The sequence below is a fragment of the Anguilla rostrata genome, chromosome 9 (assembly GCF_018555375.3).
Source record: "Anguilla rostrata isolate EN2019 chromosome 9, ASM1855537v3, whole genome shotgun sequence".
NCBI lineage: Eukaryota > Metazoa > Chordata > Actinopteri > Anguilliformes > Anguillidae > Anguilla > Anguilla rostrata.
Window position 1 is genome coordinate 42,339,398 of NC_057941.1, and position 19,580 is coordinate 42,358,977.

General features: G+C 49.8%; 1 protein-coding gene across 8 annotated transcripts in view; it reads left to right on the plus strand.

Moving 5' to 3' along the window:
- The window catches only part of mtmr4 (myotubularin related protein 4), a 78,626-nt gene that overhangs the window by 29,835 nt on the left and 29,211 nt on the right, over positions 1 to 19,580 (plus strand). For all 8 annotated transcript variants that reach the window (XM_064352231.1, XM_064352233.1, XM_064352232.1 and 5 more), the window contains one exon: positions 12,891 to 12,980. In XM_064352231.1, the coding sequence (XP_064208301.1) occupies positions 12,891 to 12,980 (90 nt within the window). The remainder of the gene's footprint in view (positions 1 to 12,890; positions 12,981 to 19,580) is intronic.

Here is a 19,580-nt window from a genome sequence, read left to right on the forward strand (position 1 = left end):
TCTGCATGGAGTACCTGCACGCACGCACACACACACACACACACACACACACTCTGCATGGAGTACACGCACGAACACACACACACAAACAAACACGCATACACACACACTCACAAACACACTACACACACTCACACATACACACTGCACGCAGTACACACACACACGCACACACTCACAAACACACCGCTCACAGTATATGTGCACACACACACACACACACACACTGCATGGAGTACACGCACGCACACACACACACTGCATGAAGTACACGCACGCACACACACACACACACACTCTGCATGGAGTACACACACAAACACGCATACACACACACTCACAAACACACTACACACAGTACATACTCACACATACACACTGCACGCAGTACACACACACACGCACACACTACACACAGTACATACTCACACTACACACTGCACGCAGTACACACACACACGCACGCACTCACAAACACACCGCTCACAGTATATGTGCACACGCACACACACACTGCATGGAGTACACACACAAACACGCATACACACACACTCACAAACACACTACACACAGTACATACTCACACATACACACTGCACGCAGTACACACACACGCACACACCCACAAACACACCGCTCACAGTATATGTGCACACGCGCACACACACGCACTTCAGGCTTACTCTGGTTATACTGTTTTGGGCAGGCAGCCGGCTTGAGCACACTCTGGGCACACAGTGTGCTCTTCTTGGGGGGAAAAAGTGCGTGTCCCGCTCTTCCTGTTACATGGCCCTGCAGACACAGCACACACATGTTCTGTTGTACGACAGGAAGTCACGCACCCTGTGGGGAAAGACTCTGGCCACCATGTGAAACCGCTCCGTTACATAATGTTCATGTATGAAAGAACCTGCTCAACCCCCCTTCGATTCCCCATTTTAACACTGCAGCTAAGAGCTGAGCTCTCAGTTGACTTGTGTTATATTGAATAAAGGTTAAAAAAAGGAACATTTTCTAAGTGGGGAAAATGCATAAGGTGGCACTCTCTTTTTAAAAAGCATACAAGCATATAATTGACAGTTGCTTCCCATTCCCGATGCAATCTGGGTAAATGTTTTCCCCATTTTGAAGTTGGTGCACAACACGAAGGCAGTCGTCTGTCACTGCACGCACTATGGGCAGCGTCATTAAAAACAGATTAGAGGCGTAGATAATGCGACTGAAATGTTTTTTTACGAGTGAGGATAAAATTTGGCGGTTGTGTCGACGGCCCGGGACGGGCGGTGGAGGTGTACCGCGCGCTCTCCAGCCACGGGCTCTGTGAGCGCTCCTTCGCTGTTGCTCCTCAGGGTCTGGACCCCGAGATTTTGGGACGGCGAAGAGACGCCGATTTATTTACCCCGAAAAGTTTTAATTCCGCCACAAAGCCCCCCCACCCCCCGGGCAGCCGCAGGGCCCCCCGCGCGGACCCCCCCGTGTGAACGACGGGCCCCGCATTGTTCCCCGGGAAAAAAAGCGTCTCTCAAAAGCATCGCCATGGCAACCGCGAATGGGCCTTGGTGGCGCTGTCTGGCCCTGTGTGTGTGTCATTGTCTCTGAATGATCTGAATGCCATCGGTCTCCCTCTCTTCCGGCCGGCCCGCCGATACAGCACTCCGCGCATAATCCTCAGAATCAAGCGGTCCTGTGTGTGTGTGTGTGTGTGTGTGTGTGTGTGTGTGTGTGTGTGTGTGTGTGTGTGTGTGTGTGTGTGTGTGTGTGTGTGTGTGTGTGTTGTGTGTGTGTGTCTGTCTCTCTGTCTCTGTCTGTCTGTCTGGCTGTGCGTGTGTCCGTGCATGTGTGTGTGTGTGTGTGCGTGCAGTGCGGTGGGGTGTGTGTGTGTGTGTGTGTGTGTGTGTGTGTGTGTGTGTGTGTGTGTGTCTGTGTGTCTGTGTGTCTGTGTGTCTGTGTGTCTGTCTCTCTGTCTGAGTCTGTGTGTGTCTGTCTGTCTGGCTGTGCGTGTGTCCGTGCATGTGTGTGTGTGGAGTGTGTGCGTGCGGTTGGCTGTGTGTGTGGGTGGGTGGGTGTGGGTGTGTGTGGTTTGTGTTATTTTTTTTTGTTCTTTAAGGATTAACCAGATGAACCAAAATGTCATCCTTTCCACCTCTATGTAGCGTTCCCTGTCCCATACAGGTACAGTGGAAGTATTTCTGCGAACAGGACACACTGTAGACAATAACAGAGCGGTTGCGCGCTCGCTGTCCGATGTTCTGGACGTATGGGTGAGACTGCGGCGTTCAGGCCGGGCGGAGGAAGCGGGAGGCGCTCGCGTGCTTCGTCGTTGCCGGCATTTCTCACGCGAGAGTGGCGATTGGGGGGGGGGGCGGGGGTTGGGATGCAGCGTGACGAAGCAGAAACGCGGTCGGAACGACCTGTTCCATCTCCCTGGCTCTCCTCCAGACTCGCCTCCCCTCGGAAATGCACAGGAGGAGAGAGAGAGAGAGAGAGAGAGGTGCCATCCGCGCTTGCCTTCAGCCCCTCTGCCCGATCGCCCCCCCCCCCCCCCCCGACCGCCGCCTTTTTCCAGAATAGCCGCGGAAATCGATGCTGATCTGAGAGCGGACTCGAATGGCGCAGGCTCGCCCGCTCTCAAAGTTAAAGGGCTTCTGGGTAACAGGAGGCCCGCCGTGCGGCAGGGCTCATTCCAGGCCGCAGGTGACATTGGCACGGCGCTGCTTGGGTACCGGCCTCGGGAGGTGATGAAAATGGCAGCCTGTGCGTGTGTGTGTGTGTGTATGTGCGTGTGCATGTGCGTCTGTGTGTGAGAGTAGAGGGGGGGGCAGTGTTGGTTCAAATGGTCTGCTCTGTGTACGTGTGCGTGCGCGTGTTCGTAAGTGTGGACGTGCGTACCTGTGTGTGTGTGTGTGTGTGTGTGATGCATCAGAAGCAGAATGGAAATGCAGCTGTGTTTTGGTTGTGGCAGGTTGGGCTTCGTGTTCTGTCCGAGTGTGCTGGATATAGAATGTCTGCGCGTTGGCAACTGAGTCACAGCCTAAAATAAGCCTGGAAGTTCCGCAGAGCTTGTGATCCGTTTGCTTTTTTTTGGGGGTGGGGGGGGGGATTTTTTTTGTAGTCATTTGCCTAAATGTGACTGTTGCTGCAGTGATTCAGAGTTTCAGGATCTAAAAATAGCCTAAATTTTGTGGTCCTGTCCTTATCTGCCCCCCCCCAAATCCCATGCCCTTCCTTCTGTCTGTGTTCTCTGCACAGGCAGGGGCACACGAATGACCCCTTCCCCTCTGTTGATCATGCCGAATCTGGGCCCTCGTAGGACTTCACCTTGTGTTCCTCTATGCAGCTACCTTGCTATTTGAGAAGCCTGGCACTCTGGCCTCTCTAACTGAAAGCAGAACGAGGACAGTTATCACACCATAGCGATTTTGCATTTGTCAACAGCAGGCCGAGGAGGGGAACAGGCCATTACTAAAGAAGCAGCGAGCTATTTAGTCATTGGCAGGTTGCACCGCTATCCAATCTGCTGCGCGAGTCGTTTATCTTGTCAAATGTTTCTCTTGTCAAATCTTGTGCCTGACCTTGCCTCTCTGTACGCGTACAAAATTTCACCTCTCAAACAAGGAAGTATTTAACATTGGCAAACATTTATCGCACTGTGCAGGTGACTATTTTTAGTGGGTTTATTTAAGGACTGTATAAATTCATATTGTCCAAAGTCGTGACGAATCAAAAATGCGTTTTTTTTAGTTTCGGCGCAATGGCATTTTTATGAATAAGTGTATAAATCCATTTTTATGAATGTATGCTATGTCAAGCTTTCAAGTTTTTTTTTTTTTTAACGTTCAACGTCTTTGCTCATCTGTTCAGGTTACTGAAGCAAATGTGCATGCAGTGCCTTCTGATATAAACCGTCTTGTAAAAAGACTATTTTACTGAAGATCAGCCCTTTTCTGGCAGCTAGCTGCCTTCCTTTGATAAGTCGACAGACACCCAAGTACCTGTGTCGACTGCGGTGGTGGTTTTTTCCGAAGGTTTCCTTCTGTAATGTTTACCCCCCATCTTGTGAGGCCTTCCCTTTTAAAAAATGCCAGTGACGTGCAGGTTTAATTGAGTCTGTTGGGAGCGTTACCAGCGCGAGGATTGATGCAGGCTTAATGGCCGCGCAGCGTCCTGCCAGTGAGCAATGCTTCCCGTCAGACTCGTCTTGTGACGCAGAAACGTGGCCAGAGGTTGATTGGACGACGGCCAGCAGAACAATGCGAAATGAAAATGTGATTGGATTAGCCCCTGATTCGGCCAGCGTAGACGGAGAGCCCTCGGAAACAGAAGCCTTGTTGTGGTGATCTCATTTCTAGCGGTTTGATTCTCTCAAGGGGGGGGGTGGTCATTACTGGGAGGGGGGAGAGGGGGGTATCCCTCTCTGGGTGAAGGGACAGGGGAGGAAATGAAGCTTGGGCTTTAATGGGATGGCTGATGGGAACACTGTTGATTGCTATCCCACAATTCCCAGCAGCCCAGTTTTCCCACCGCAGTTCCCATTCCTGACCATAGGTGGCGTTTCCCACTTTCCCGTCTCACTCCTTTGTTGTCAACCAAGCGTTTCCTGTTGTTGTTCTAGAATCCAGCCAGAGCCGCGGAGAACTCTGTAGCCCTCTGTACTCTGAGTGTTCCGGATCGCCCCCCCCCCCGGACCAGCCCCGGACGGCATCAATCTGCGCCGTCGCAGGAAGCGCTCCCGGCCGCATTGTTCTTAGCGGGCTAGCGCGCTGCCCGCTCCGCCGCGGCGCGTTCTTTCCGGAGCCTTCCGTGGCCGAGGGCCATCTCGGGCCCGGCCGCAGAACCCCCCCTCGGCGTGCCAGCGCGTGCGGCTCCAGCTCTCCGGCCTGGTGATTTCTGGCGGCTGGCCGGACGCAGAGCTGTACAGAGTGTACCGGTCCCTCAGCGTGACTCATCGTGGCGTCCCGGGGCGGTCGGACGGACGGGATGGGACGGGTCGCTCGGTAACGTTCGACCGCAGGGGCGTGTCCGCGGTCCGCGGCCGGTCGGGCTCTCCGTCGAGCCGAAGTCTGCGTTGTTGTCGCCGCAGCAGCCCAGCTCTCTCCGCTGCGGGTTATGTCATCTCCTCTGTCTCGCGGTCAGCGTTTTCCATTGAGTGGAGTGCCTTTCTGACTGTAAATCTTTCCCTGCCTCCCTCTCTCGCTCTCTCTCTCTCTCTGTCTCTCTGTACATTTCCTGATGAATGCTGAAGGTAGTACTTCGCAGGTTCTCCCGGGCCCCTCTCATATCCTCGTGTGCACTCGCTCTCTCGCTACTGGGGACAGAGTGCAAGCCGGCTAGGGGACGGAGCGTCTAATCTTAACTCCGGTTTCTAAGCAGGAAGTGAGGTCGTAGTTCGGGGACGACCGGCTGCCGGGGGTCTCTCAGTTCAGAAATGGCCATTCATTCGGAGGGGGGGCGGTGGGAGGGGAGATGCCCGCAAGGTTTGATCGTTGAATTATTTGCGCCTGTCAAATGGTGGAGAAATCTGAAAAACCAACCAACGTTTTCCCCTGAGCGTTTGTTGTTTGTGTGGGTTTAGCGCTACGGCTAAGCAGAGCCTCCCCTATGCCATCAAACATGGGCGTAATTACGATTTATTGCCTTCAATTAGCAGGTAGGCTGGCTCTAATGTGGCGTCAAATCACATTAACCTCAGCCAGTGTCGTTCTGTTTGGTAAGGAGGAGGGGACGTTGGGTTTTTGAGTGAACAACACAGACCTGCCGGTAAAAGTTTCAGCTCCAAGGTGGAGCCCTTTTATTTCAGTTTCTGTGACCCAGTTCTTGAACACAGAAATGACGTTTTTTTCCCTGTTTTTTAACCGAATCTTAGCGCGAGGCCTTCGGGGAGGCTCCTTGTTTTCTGCCTGAAACAACTGAAAACTCTCCCAACGGCGGGAGAAATTTTGTAGAAGGGGAAAACTGAGATCCGCTCGGTGGATTTGTCCTGAAAATGTTCAGTCACATTTTCATGAAAGGAAATATTTAAAAAATAAGAAGCATCTTGCCATTTTGCCATGTCTTATTTTGGTTCTCCTTCATCGATATCAATTTCAAAGAATAAAACACCGGATTTTCTGTTAAATTTAATCAGGTAGGATGTAGTCGAAGATTCTAAAACTCTTCCATAGTCATTAGGGAATTGAACTCAAGCACATGGGCTACGTTTGTGTATTGGCGTGGTACTGTCAATAAATCCTTGAATTGCTCAGTATAAATCCCCCTGAACGAGGTGTAGAATTTAAACTGTGATTGCGGGCATCTTCTGTGTCAGTAATATGAATGAGTGCTGCTCTCTCCTATGTGCTGCTCTCTCCTGTGTGCTGCTCTCTCCTATGTGCCGCTCTCTCCTGTGTGCCTCTCTCTCCTGTGTGCTGCTCTCTCCTGTGTGCTGCTGCTCTCCTGTGCTGCTCTCTCCTATGTGCTGTTCTCTCCTGTGCTGCTCTCTCCTATGTGCTGTTCTCTCCTATGTGCTGTTCTGTCCTGTGCTGCTCTCTCTGTGCAGCTCTCTCCTATGTGATGTTCTCTCCTGTGCTGCTCTCTCCTATGTGCTGCTCTCTCCTGTGCTGCTCTCTCCTATGTGCTGTTCTCTCATGTCCTGCTCTCTCCTGTGTGCTGCTCTCTCCTGTGCTGCTCTCTCATGTGTGCTGCTCTCTCCTGTGCAGCTCTCTCCTATGTGATGTTCTCTCCTGTGCTGCTCTCTCCTATGTGCTGCTCTCTCCTGTGCTGCTCTCTCCTATGTGCTGTTCTCTCATGTCCTGCTCTCTCTTTTGTGCTGCTCTCTCCTGCGTGCTGCTCTCTCCTATATGCTGCTCTCTCCTGTGCTGCTCTCTCCTATGCGCTGCTCTCTCCTGTGTGCTGCTCTCTCCTGTGTGCTGCTCTCTCCTATGTGCTGCTCTCTCCTATGTGTTGCTCTCTCCTATGTGCTGTTCTCTCCTGTGTGCTGCTCTCTCCTGTGTGCTGTTCTGTCCTGTACTGCTCTCTCCTGTGTGCCGCTCTCTCCTGTGTGCTGCTCTCTCCTATGTGCCGCTCTCTCCTATGTGCCGCTCTCTCCTATGTACTGCTCTCTCCTATGTACTGCTCTCTCCTGTGTGCTGCTCTCTCCTGTGTGCTGCTCTCTCCTGTGTGCTGCCTCCTAAGCCAGGCGCTGTCGGTGTGGCTGTGAGAAAGGGCCACAGACGAGGGGGCCTGTGCTGTGAGACCCCAGCCATTGTTCTCCGATTTTAATTGCAGCGGTCGTAGCTTTTCCGGGCGCATGAACCAGGCATTCCTGCGCGCTCTCTCTCACAGTGGAGCCACTGTTGTCCGCTAACCCCCCCTCCCCCGCGCGCCCCGCTCATCAGCGCTATCCTTCGCACGTCTGCGTTTTCGGCCTCCTCGTCACCCCCCCCCCCCCGTCTCACTGGTTTCCGTCCAGTGATTGTCCGGAGCGGCCCCTCTCGGTCCGCCAGTCGCCGTGGAGACGGATGAACCGCAGAGTTCGCGGTACGGTCAGGCCGTTTTCGTCGGCCGCGGTAAATTTGACTGCGTCGGAAGATAGCGTAATCCTCGCGTGGATTTGCATGGGCTTATGGGCGATGGCACCGCGGTGGCGGCAGTGAAAGGGGCTGGTTAAGCGTCCGTCCGAGTCCGCGGCAGGTGTCTTCACGCTAACCGCTACTTTATCGCCGCTCTCATCTCACAGGCCCGTGCTGCACTCAGCATAAACACCGCTCAGCGAGCGAGGCTCTTTCGTTTGATTATTTATTCATGGCGCTGTTGGGCGCGTTTGTTGTTAGCGGGTTTTCGCGGATGCGCGTCGGCGCCGTGCCGCGACACGATATCCGCGGCCCCTGCCGGCGACGCCCCCCCCGGGTCCCTTTTGAAGCCGACGCCTCCGAGATGACAAGGTCACCGGTGGGCGGCGCGTTCCGGGGACTCCGCGTTCCGGGGAGGGGTCTGGGGTTTGGGGCGTGGCGTCCCGCTCCTGTTCGTCTGCGTACTCCCGCGCTCAGACCGGCTCGCGGAGCGTCTGGACGCTGGCAGTGATGGATGGCGTGACTGAGGCACCTGCTGGGGGTGTGAGCCCGTCTGTTTGGAAGGGGGGGGGGAGCGGAGAGGGAGGGAGGTGGCGGAGCCGGCCGCTGGCTGTGAGGGAATTGGCGGGAAGCGGCGGGAGGTGTCTGGGACTCTCTTGGACCACCCACAGCTTCCCCACAGGCCTCCATCTTCCACTGCGTTCTAAAGCAGGGGCGTTCAGAGTGCCCCCTCTGCTGCCTGCCGAAACAGTGCACTGCTTACCCCTTACACCAAACTGCACCACTGCCGCTATGACCCAGCAGAACTGCAATCAAAACCCAGTCATTATAAATAGAGCCTCGATATGTGAAATGACCTACGCGAGCTGTACCTGCTCTTAAAATACCATCACTGCGTCCAAATGCCTCGTTTGAATTTGAAACTTTATCTTAAAGGGTGTTTTCGTACGTGAAAGCGAAACCCTGGGAAGGTATTCAGCTGGGCGTTTGACGCGCATGAGGGGCCGCTGACCTAACGAACCGAACACTTTATCTGGATAACTTTCACCTGACCACTTCGTTTAGTCCCTAAGAAAGTTCAATTTCAGTTGCAGTTGCAAATATTTGGACAAAACCAAGAATCCTCAAGCTAGGGTGAGCTTGAGATTTAACTTCTCTTAATTATTTCATTGGTTCAGTCTTACCTTCATCTGATTTGTATAAGCACCAGTTACAGTCACAGACTACGTGTATCCTAAAGATTTTACTGTGTTCAAGATGCAGGAGCGAACCAGCGCAGTTCATAGAGCTGTCTGAAAACTAAACCAAGGTAAGAGGTTGGAACAGAAACCAGGACGCGGACCGACCCTTCGGAACAGGAGTCGGGCGACCCTGCCCCCCAAGTTGTCCTGCAGGAACAATGCAAGGTGCTTTTTAATGAGATCAAAATGGCCGCCGGGGACATCTGTCGTGCCCTAATGTTCTCGCTGAGGGGCAGATGTGCGGCTGGCTCCTCTGCTGAGCCCGTTTGGGCCGCGCTGCAGTCTGCGCCGCCCGCCGTCTGCCACGGCAACCACGCGGACAGCAGGTGCCCGGGCTGTTATCGCAATGGCATCGAAATTTAAAAGCGCTCCCCAAAATGATAAATCAAAGGCTCCCAGATCGAATGTCAGCAGCCAAATCGTCAGGCCGGCGCCCCCTTTAAAAAAAGGACAGAAATGTCTAAACGAAACGTCACGTATGGAATTCTGCTCTCCATTGCCATGGGGTGGGGGGGCAGAGAGCTGATTGGCTGTCTCAATTGCCACGGTGGAGCTGATTGGCTACCTCCACCTGGCAACAGTCTCAGCCAAATGCTATGGAGTTGTTTTTTTTTCAGGACAGTCATGTGATGTCCTGGTTTGAGGGTCATGTGTGGATGACCCCCCCAGGGGCCCTATGTGTTTAACAGGGCGCCCAGCTATCCCTGCAGTACCACCACTGCAACATGGAGCTATTGCAGGCACAGCCGGGGGGTGTATGGAGGGTGTATGGGGGGTGATCAGTAAAGGTCATGTCCCTGTAGCCTTTGCTCTTTAGTTAGTTGGCAGCAGTTGATCATCGAAAGGATTTAAGAAGCGCGGCTGGTTGTGTGTGTGTGTGTGTGTGTCTGTGTGTGTCTGTGTGTGTCTGTGTGTGTGTGTGTGTCTGTGTGTGTGTGTGTGTGTGTGTGTGTGTGTGTGTGTGTGTGTGGGCGGGGGTGTCCCCGCATGATCCCCTGTCTCCCTTTCACTGCACCTGCTCCTCAAATTAAAGACCTGCTCTGGTGCCGGAGGGGCGGGGGTTGTGTACCCCTCACTGGTATGTGCCTTCACATCAGGATTAGCGGGGTGCGTCTGGCGGATGACATCGCGCTCCCCTGCCGACTGAGAGTGTAAATACTCCCCTGCGGAGGCGGGAAGGCTAAGGGCTACGGCTAGCAATACCCCGCCGCACAGCCCGCGTGAGTCTGCGGGTTTGACATACGGCTGGGCGATATGGACGAAATCAAATATCACAACAATTTTTGACCAAATGCCTCGATATCGATATTGTGATGATATTGTGGGGATGGGCTATTGGTACTTTCACAAAATTACACAATGAGATTTTTGATAACTAATCATCAGAAATGCCTGTGTAATAACTAAGTGGGTAAAGGCAAATAATAGAACAGCTAGGTAAGTTCATAGATTCTGCGGCGTACGATTTCTCACCGCTCGCCGCGTTGGAGGTGTTCGGTCGCTCGGCATTCTGGGAGTCAGGCCTGTGATTTCGCGCACTCCCTCGGACCGCATACCTGTGGAGAGATTTCAAAAAGGACAAAAATATCCGCACGCCAAAATAAAAGCGCTCAAAAATTTGAGTTGACAACGCTACGTTTTGATCAGTGTGGGGTTATTCTTTCTCCTTTTTTGACATTTAACATACTTATCCTGCCCCTGAACCAAGCTTGGGCTGGATGTGCGCACTAATATCTTGCCTCTGTATGTACCTGTGGAGAGATGGCATACGGCTCGTCCCCGCCCTCTCCCCAATATTGCACAGATGACCCAGACTGCGGTCTGTAGGCCTGTCCACTGGGAAAGCGCCACATCACAGCCAAGCCAAATCTGCCAATTAACCCCCCCCAGGGGGCCTCATCCAATCAGAGCTCATCTGCCCCTCTGCCCCTCCCCAGCACCACCTCCACTGCAATCTCCCTTTCATTTCCCTTTCTTCGCTCTGCCTTCCTGTCACTCCGAGCCCGGACCTGTTGCCATAACAACTTGGCAGTGTCCGTGCCCGTCGGATGTGCCGCCGTGGCGAACGCCGGCGGCGGCGGAGGGTGTTGGAGTGTCGGCGTGAGCCTTCTTTCCAGCGGAGGATGACGCATCGCGGCCGCTCGCCGCGCCGCGTCAGCGCGATTCTGTCCTTGTCTGGAGACGAGGGCTCGTTTCCAACGCTGAGAAATCATTTCTGGTGCCGGGGGGGTTCAGCGTAGTTCAGCTTTTAACTCCCAAGGTTTCGCGCTAACTGGCTGGAACGCAGTCGTTACGCGCCGCGCGATTTTAGCATAGCAACACTGGGATTCCCTACAGTCTTGAATGGGGAAGAAAACCTTTATGTGGTCAGTATACAAATGGCACTGTCTACAAAGTAGGGAAATGAAGTCACAATATCCGTTCAGTCCGTTATTTGCGAACAGTACTTCAGCAGTGCCAGTGAGCACTTTTCTGTTCCAAAACTCCCCCCATATTCTCTGGAAAGTACTTTGAGATCCATGAAAGGCATTGAACTTGCTTTTGTACAGAAATGACCATCGTCATTATTAGTGGTAATACTGTTAATCTTGGTGGACGTTCTATAATATTACCTACGTTATAATAATATAACCTGCATTAAAAACGTTACCATAATATTACCTACATTATTAAAATAACTGTGGTAATGTTCAGCAGACTATTCAAGCACGTGTATCTTCCTTTCACCAGGGTTAACAAGGCATTGATAATCCTATCTTGTAACCCTGCTGATAAGTGCGTGATATCAGATTGGTTTCGCGAACCCTGATCCCAGTATTGACCTGTTTCCTATTGGCTCGTGACAGTGCAGTTCGTTCACGATCGCCATGATAAGGGCTGGCAGGATGCATTGGGTAAATGTTTAATATTGCCCGCTAACGCTAACCCGGGAACCATCTGAAACCGACTGCTGTCCAAATTGGGTTCTCTCCAGGGTTTGAGATTAGTCTCAAAATCTCTCGCAGAACTTAATAAATTGAGCATTATTCTCACCCCCTGGTTTTAGTTGATTTTATTTTTGAATATCGGAAATTTTTATTTATTTATTTAATTTTTTTTTTTTGATTGTCCAGTCATGCAGTGTTCCTGACGTTTCACCTTCGAGAACATGGCAATAAAAGGTTCTTGTTTTTTGGAGAGGCCAGGTTGCACAAGACCTGCAGTAAATGTTTAATTTGGGTTTCCTGCATGTGGTCACGTTCCTGTGTGACAGTGCATTGCTGAAAACTCAAAAAAGGGATTATAAGTCATTCTTGAGAGAAACTATGACCATTTAACGTTTCAACGGCCATTTGAGGAGAAATGTTAATTGGCGGAAAAAATGCCCAGTTTGGGCTGGAAACAGCTGGCGCCCAATAGGCTAGTCATAATCCCCAGCCATGCACAGAAATGTCAGTAATGTGGAAATGTTAGTCAATGAAAATCTGTGTGTGTGTGCATATGTACGCGCGTGTGTTTGTGCACGTGTGCGTGTGTACATGAGTACGTGTGTGTATGTGTGTACGTGCGTGTGTGTGCAGGTGTACATTGTGTACTCAACCTTATTTGTATGTGTTGGTGGCATGTGGCCCAGACCTGTAAATGAATTGCGAGGACCTGAGTTAATGCATGTGGTACATCTATGTTTTTTTGGGTTTTTTTTTACCAATTGCAGTGAAGAAAACCAAGAATTTCTGATAGGACTGGTCTGACATTCCACAAGTATTTTTTATCTTTAGAATAGCATTTTTCTAATGAGTATTTAATGAAGACGATCAGTTGGGGCTCCAGCATTGACATTCTGTGGCAAGGGTGTCCAGTCTTATCTGAAAAGGGTCAATTTTGGTGCAGGTTTTTTGTTCTGGCCCAGCACTAAGACACCTAATTCTAATCAATAAGGTCTTGTATCGAGGTGTTGTAATGTTGTGCTAAAACAAAAACCTGCACCCATAATGGCCCTTTTTGGATAAGACTGGATACCCTTGTTCTGTAGGCCGCTGGGTGTGAGGTGCTTGAAAAGGTGTGAACGAATTTGACGCACCCCTGCAGCAGAGCTGACCGTCCCTCTGCTTCTTTCTGACAGGGCGAGGAGGGACCCCCCAGCCTGGAGTACATTCAGGCTAAGGACCTGTTCCCCCCGAAGGAGCTGGTGAAGGAAGAGGAGAGTCTGCAGGTGAGCACTGGGTTCTCCCCCACGCGAAGAGAACCTACTAGATCAGTGTTTCTCAACCCTGGTCCTGGGGGACCCACTGCCCTGCATGTTTTAGATGTTTCCCTGCTCCAACACACCTGATTCAAATGAATTGGTTGTCATCAAGATCTGCAGAAGCCTGATAACGACCCATTCATTTGAATCAGGTGTGTGGGCCAGGGAGACATCTAAAACATGCAGGGCAGTGGGTCCCCAGGACCAGGGTTGAGAAACACTGTGCTAGATTATATTGTCCCTTTGAAGAGTAGCTGTAGTTATTGTTACAACAGCAGTAGAATGTTCAGTTGGGGACATTCTGAACACGTATTTGTGGTCTCATACCTTAAAGGGTTAATATTGTGTTTGACCTATCATATAACTGTCCCATGCAGTGCTACAGTCTCCTCAGTCACACACTTAAGGGTCAGTTACCTGAAGTTCTAGAGTTGGTATGGCTTCTGTAGTAAAAAAAAAAAAGACAAAAAAACCTATTTTAATCTAAGAAAATATTTAGATTCTGTGTGTTGTTTCAATACATTGACCGTTACTTTTACTTGTGTGTTTAAGGACACAGTTCAGATACTCTCATTAGGATAATATATTTCTATGCCCTGATTACAAGTCAGCAGACGCTTACTCATTTACTTGTGTAGTTCCCAGCTTGGCCCAATTACACATTGATTCTCATTGAACTTGACGCGCATGTTGTGCTCAATGGGTCCAAAAGGTCATATTGATTTTTGGGCCACAAGGTCAAAGGAAGGGCCTCAGAAGCTTCTGATTGGGTTCTGATTTCCTGTCTCTAGATGAGCCACTAGCAGATAGATTTTGATTAATGGTGTTCTTCACGTTCTCCAGAAGTCTACAAGTTATCCGATCACAATTGTGCCACAAAGGTCACAGAGGTTCATAATCCGTCTTGGCCAGACCAATTGATTTTGATCATTTTCAACACAAATATTTTCCTTTTTGGTCCACAGAACTAATGATCTTCTGAGAAGGTCAAAAGACAAGGTTACCATGGCCTATGTTTTTTTTTTCCACAAATATAAATCATATGTGGCTTTTAATCTCAAATTTCCCATTCCCCAGAACAGCTTCTCATCTTCAAGTTGAACAGTTTGCATTTTTAATTACTTTAATTACAGTTATTTCCGTTAACACTCGTGTGTACTCATTTGAATTCTGACATGGATCACATAATTCATCCAGTACCTCTAGCGCTAGTCTTTTTGGCAGACTGTTTGCGCCACAGCCTGCTTTAAAGTTTAATTTCTCCGCATTAAATTTTGTGGACGTTCTCGCAACGTCTTCCGATTTCTCGCCGTACTTTCTGTGCCCGTGGGCGTCTGCCTACCCACCGAACACTGCCCGAATACTGAATATTTCCAGCCTGGCGCGGAGGCGTGATTCATGCTGCATCTTGTTTTAGAACCGATTTTGCTGCCTTTAACGCAGCTTTAAAGAAGCATCACGTGACTTCGCAAAATATCTCATTCACTAGTGACACAGTAATACAATACGACAGGATACGTTCAGTATCAGGCTTTTACATTAACTTTATTACTGCTGCTTACGGAAGTAAATTGGTTCGGAAATTTACGATGGGTATCATTTTGCTGCAAAAGATCTCGACTGAAGTTTTCGGTGGCCAATGCGTTTTTAATTAAAACTAAGCATTTAAAAAAAAAAAAAAAAAAAATTCTTAGGATTTTTCTGTTCATGTATTCCAAGAGTTCATTAGTACCTGGCAGTATGGACATTTACAGACTACAGTGATACTCCAAGATTATTTTTTTCCACAGTTGATTTGAGAACTGGGGAGTGGGTGGTAAAGGGTTCATGATAATGGGGTAAACACCCGGCTTTTAAGGGCGTGAAGGCGCAGTTCTGGAATTTTAAAAAAATGCATTGTGGGGTCTGCTATTTTATTGTCTGTGCCTGCAGAGTTTCTGCTGGTTATCTCATGGGTTTTTTGCAGCCACACCCCACTTACTCACTGTTTTCAGTGAAAAATGGTTTAAAAACATACGGAAGGACTGGATGTCTTGGGTGTTCTGTGTTCGTGGCCAGCGATGTTCTCTGCCCTCGTCTTTGTTTATTAATTCCAGGACACCCTGCACACAAACACACGAGCAGGCTTCGGTTTAGGTCTGTTTTCCCGCAAAATAGCAAAAAATGTGTAGATGTTTCAGTGGTGCAGTCATACCGACCTGGTGTTGCTGAGAGATAAGACTGGGTTCCTGGAGATTTGAGCTTGCCTTGTGTTTCTCCCACCATCCTGAGTGGCCAAAGCAGGGTAAATCGAGGGCAAAATGGGTTTAAGTTGTAGCATGGTGCACATTCCTCCTTTGTCATTTATTTTTGGGACACCTAATGGAAGTTGACACACGTAAAGGGAATAATTATATTAATATCCTCTGTGAAGTAAAGTGTTTTATTGGTCATTCTAATTATAGGTACTTGCATTGTCTTTAATTGGAGAGATATAGGGGTTTGTTGTCTAAAGCAAGAAAATTCACTTCAGGTAACTCCAAAGCAGTTGGCGACAGTATGCTTTGAGGTTGTATGTGTGTCTGTTATCTCGTTGTTCTTCAGAACATCATGTTTAATGTTATTTTTGGTTGGAACCATTTCCCATGGCACATGCAAATCTGATGTGCTCACGGAAAGAAGTATGGCAAAATATGAAAACTGGCATTTTAAAATAATGCTGTTCATACAGGGTCTCTGGAAACTAAACATTGCTGTAAAGCTGCTTTTTACTTAGGTCTACTTGGGGTGTACTTTCTTCCTTTAGACCATGAACCCCCCCCCCAAATGCCCTATGAATACCATTATAAAGCTGGCAGGTCATTAGAAACTACTTTGAATACCAAATATCCTTCATCCCACACAAAAATTGTTCGGGCAAATTGGAAATCATAAACATAAAACTAATTAACTAATATCGAAAAACCTCAGAAAGTGAAGTGTCACTTTAAGAGTGGGTGGTAATTAGAGCGAAAGCACCAGATTGCTAATTTGACATACAGTGACCCATTGGGTCAAATCCTTGAGTCATACTGACCAGATACCGTTCTGGTCCGGTTTAGAGGCTCCTTGCAGCTCTCGTGCTTGCAGTTAACAGGCGGAATGAGGTTCGGGTCCCAATAACAGGAATGCAGAGGAGGAGGGAGGCCCCATTTGGTCGGGGGATTTATTGGCATGCAGTCCCACATAGAATGGAAAATCTCCAGCAGCCAGGCTCCAACGACGAGAAACTTTGAGACTTTGCATGTTGCTCAGAACGCACAGCCCTTGCGTCAATGCAAAAGGCCACATCTGGCCTCCAGTGTGGGAATCCAGCAACACATAGACGGTGTCAGCATTAAGGAATCACAACAGGGAAACGAACGCCGCTCGCTCGTGCCAGTTTTTACGTCTTCGTCCACAAAGCAGCTTCTTGCCAGTGCAGCGTAAGCTCCAGCGGAGAGCAGCCGTACGTGCGGTAGTGCGCACACCTCCGGATTTCTCCCTACGGAAAGGGGGGAAGGGCTCTGACGGCTCTAGCGAGGGCGTGTCCCCGCGGCCGCGTTCACCGTGTACACGCAGACCCTTCTGCGCGGCTGCGAGACGTCCCCAATCGGCGAGCTCGCTCGGGACGGCAGCCGCCCGGAACAGAGCCGCGCCAGCGACCGCGAACGTCCGCGACGAGGGGCCCTTCGCCCGGCCGTCAGCGTCCGCCGGAGATCCGTCCGCTCCGAGTCGTCGGAGCGACTTGGAATCCTGCGTGAGCAGCGCGAAGCGAAGGGGTGACGAAGAGAGCCTGAGGAAGACCACACGTGACGCCGCTCTTGATGGCGGTCTTAGCACAGGAAACTCAAGACACTCAAGACGAGTGCCGGATTGAATCTTATCGATTTGCTGGGCTGTGGCCTCTTTGGGTTTTCATTTTTAATTATTTTGTGATTAATAATTGATTATTAAATGATAAAATCACGGTAAATTAGCTGCTCTTAGGTGCCCATTAATGGTGGGATTGATTGGCGGCCTCATTTATTTTGTCCTGATTTATCGTCCGACAGGTTAGCCAAGCTACCTTACCCATAACACCTCAGATCTTGGCTTTCCATAACGGCGTTCTGTACACCTCAGAGATGGAGGCCCTGCTATGTAGTCGCGAACATCAGCATCGTTGCCGTTTTCCCCCCTGTGCAGCTCGTACACATTGAACTGGGAGAACCTCGAGCAGCAGCCAATCCCCATTGCGACTCGCTAACGAGGACATCTTTATACGCGAGACTGCTGAGAAATGCATCCTTTTATTTAATTATTTTATACAGCTGTTCTGTTTTTTTTAACCATTTTTTAAGCTGCATATCAAAGAAGTTGTTTGTTGATCATTAACGGCCTGTGTATTTGAATGATGTGGGCGATTAAAATAGTATAGTACTAAGTAGCATACATGGAATACTCACCTCTTCACCTCTGCAATACTGCAAAACCCCCACTCTAGATATAATTTCTCCTCATTCTTTTACTGCATTTCATTTTAGATGACATTATCTCAACAAAAACATGTTTTTCAATGTACAAAAATACCGAGTTACTCGAGCGTGAGCATCTGTCAAGTGATAGTAATGTAATAACAATGGCGGCTGCTGAATAATTTCTGTGTAATTTCTAACTGTGTAAGTGCTCCATTTGTGTCTGCTCAGTATTAGATTGTTCCACTTCACTGTGATTTGCCGAATCATTTGAATCTTGCACAAACAAGTCTCGGGTTACTTCCGCGAAAAAGAATCGCACTTGGGCGAAATAACGAATCCTGCCCCTGTGATCGCCTAATAAGTGTTATTACGGATAATCTTTCGCAAACACGCTGAAACCTTTTAAGGCTAAGCTTGTGTGATGAGTGTGGCATATTACTGGAGCTCTTGACCTCACCTTCCCACGCCGCACCGGCATCTTCGCAATGCGTGTGCCGTTTACTGACACACTACGAAACCGGTTTTGAGTTGGAGCGTTTGCCACCGGTCTGAGAATAGATTGTATTATTGTGTGGGTGTGTACACACATACAGAAGGCCCTGTACTGTATGTGTAAAAAAAAAAAATGCTTTTCAGAATGGATTTGGATCCTCCCCAGTCCGTCTTTGTCTTGTTAGGGGTTCAGGGCTGCCTGGGCTGTTCACCTGCTTGCTATCATCAAAGCTGCTTTCTTCAGCCTGCTGGCTTTCCTAAGGCACTGCTGGCCATAAAAAATGCATGCGCTTTGTTTGCGCAGCGTTGACAGTGAGTGGAAGCGCATAGGCTGGAACTGGCAGGCAAGATGCATTGTAAGCGAAGAGAGAGCTTAAATTATTCAAATGAGGCCGAAGCGGAAAGTTGGCGTGCTTTATAAAAATAACAACGACAACAACAAAAAAAAAAAACTTTTTTTTTTGGAAGCTCACGCGGAGAAAAGGCCTCTCCTAGTCAAGGCGGAAACCTTTTTCAGACGAGCGCTTCAGAACGTAAGAGAGCGCGATGATGATGAGAACCCGGCCGTTCGGCACCCGGGATCCGGTACCGCCGTGTGCCCGATGCCAGCCCGCCTGGAACCATCGTGCCTCGTTCGCGCTTCAGGGGACGCCATTCTTGTGGAGGTGTTGCATTGAAGCCCGGCCGCCCGCTACCCCCAGGGATCGACGGGGCTCTGGGGGGGGTGGGGGTGGGGGGAGAGCCACGGAGCCCCGCCCTTCGCTGCGGAAACCGAGCTGCGCGATCGATAAAGCGCGTCGTCGAGCGAGTCAGCGCAGGGAGGCGTGTTCGCACGACGCCTGATGAGTAGATGCAGGAAGTGCTGCTGTCGATGCCTCGTCTGCAATATGCCAGGATTTAAAAGTGACAGTGAGTAATTAAATGTGATATGAACAGCCTCAAGGGGTTGAGAAGGAAGTTCCTGGAGTGATTATGTACTTTCACGCCTTACTTTTTCACATGGGCGATATGGGTGTTTGATAACTTTTTTCATTTAAAAAAAAAAAAAAAAAAAAAAAATGATATAATTTAAAAATGTGTTTTGTGTTTACTCAGTTTCCCTTTGTCTAATCACTTCCTTCTGTCTAAAGATCTGAAACCATTCAGTGTGACAAATGCAACAATAGAGGAAGTGTTTATTTTTTATTGCGTTATTATTTTTAGTTTCCTTATCTTGCTCTGTTTGTCGTGAGGTGGTATGGAGGTGCATGGGGGTGCCGCCTGTTTTGTGTGCCGAATTTGCCTGAGACAAAATGGCTCAACGCCTTCGAAAACATTTACTGAACCGGCTCTATGCAAAACAGACCCTTGCTTTTTTTGTTATTGTTCCACAGCTTGCACTGGAGGTCACGGCACGGCTGTGCTGCTCTGTGTGAAACGTGTTACTGAAGTTATCGGAGGCGGCCGGCCCTGTCCGCACGGCTTCAGGCGTCGGTTCCCTCCGTAACCACGCCGACAGCGGACGTTCTCGACGCGCACCTGGCCGCAGCCCGCCTCCTCACGCTCGCCCGGTGTACAGAATCCCTCGGCTTCAATTAGGACGTTTCCGCGACTCGCGCTACATCCTTCGTCTCAGCTG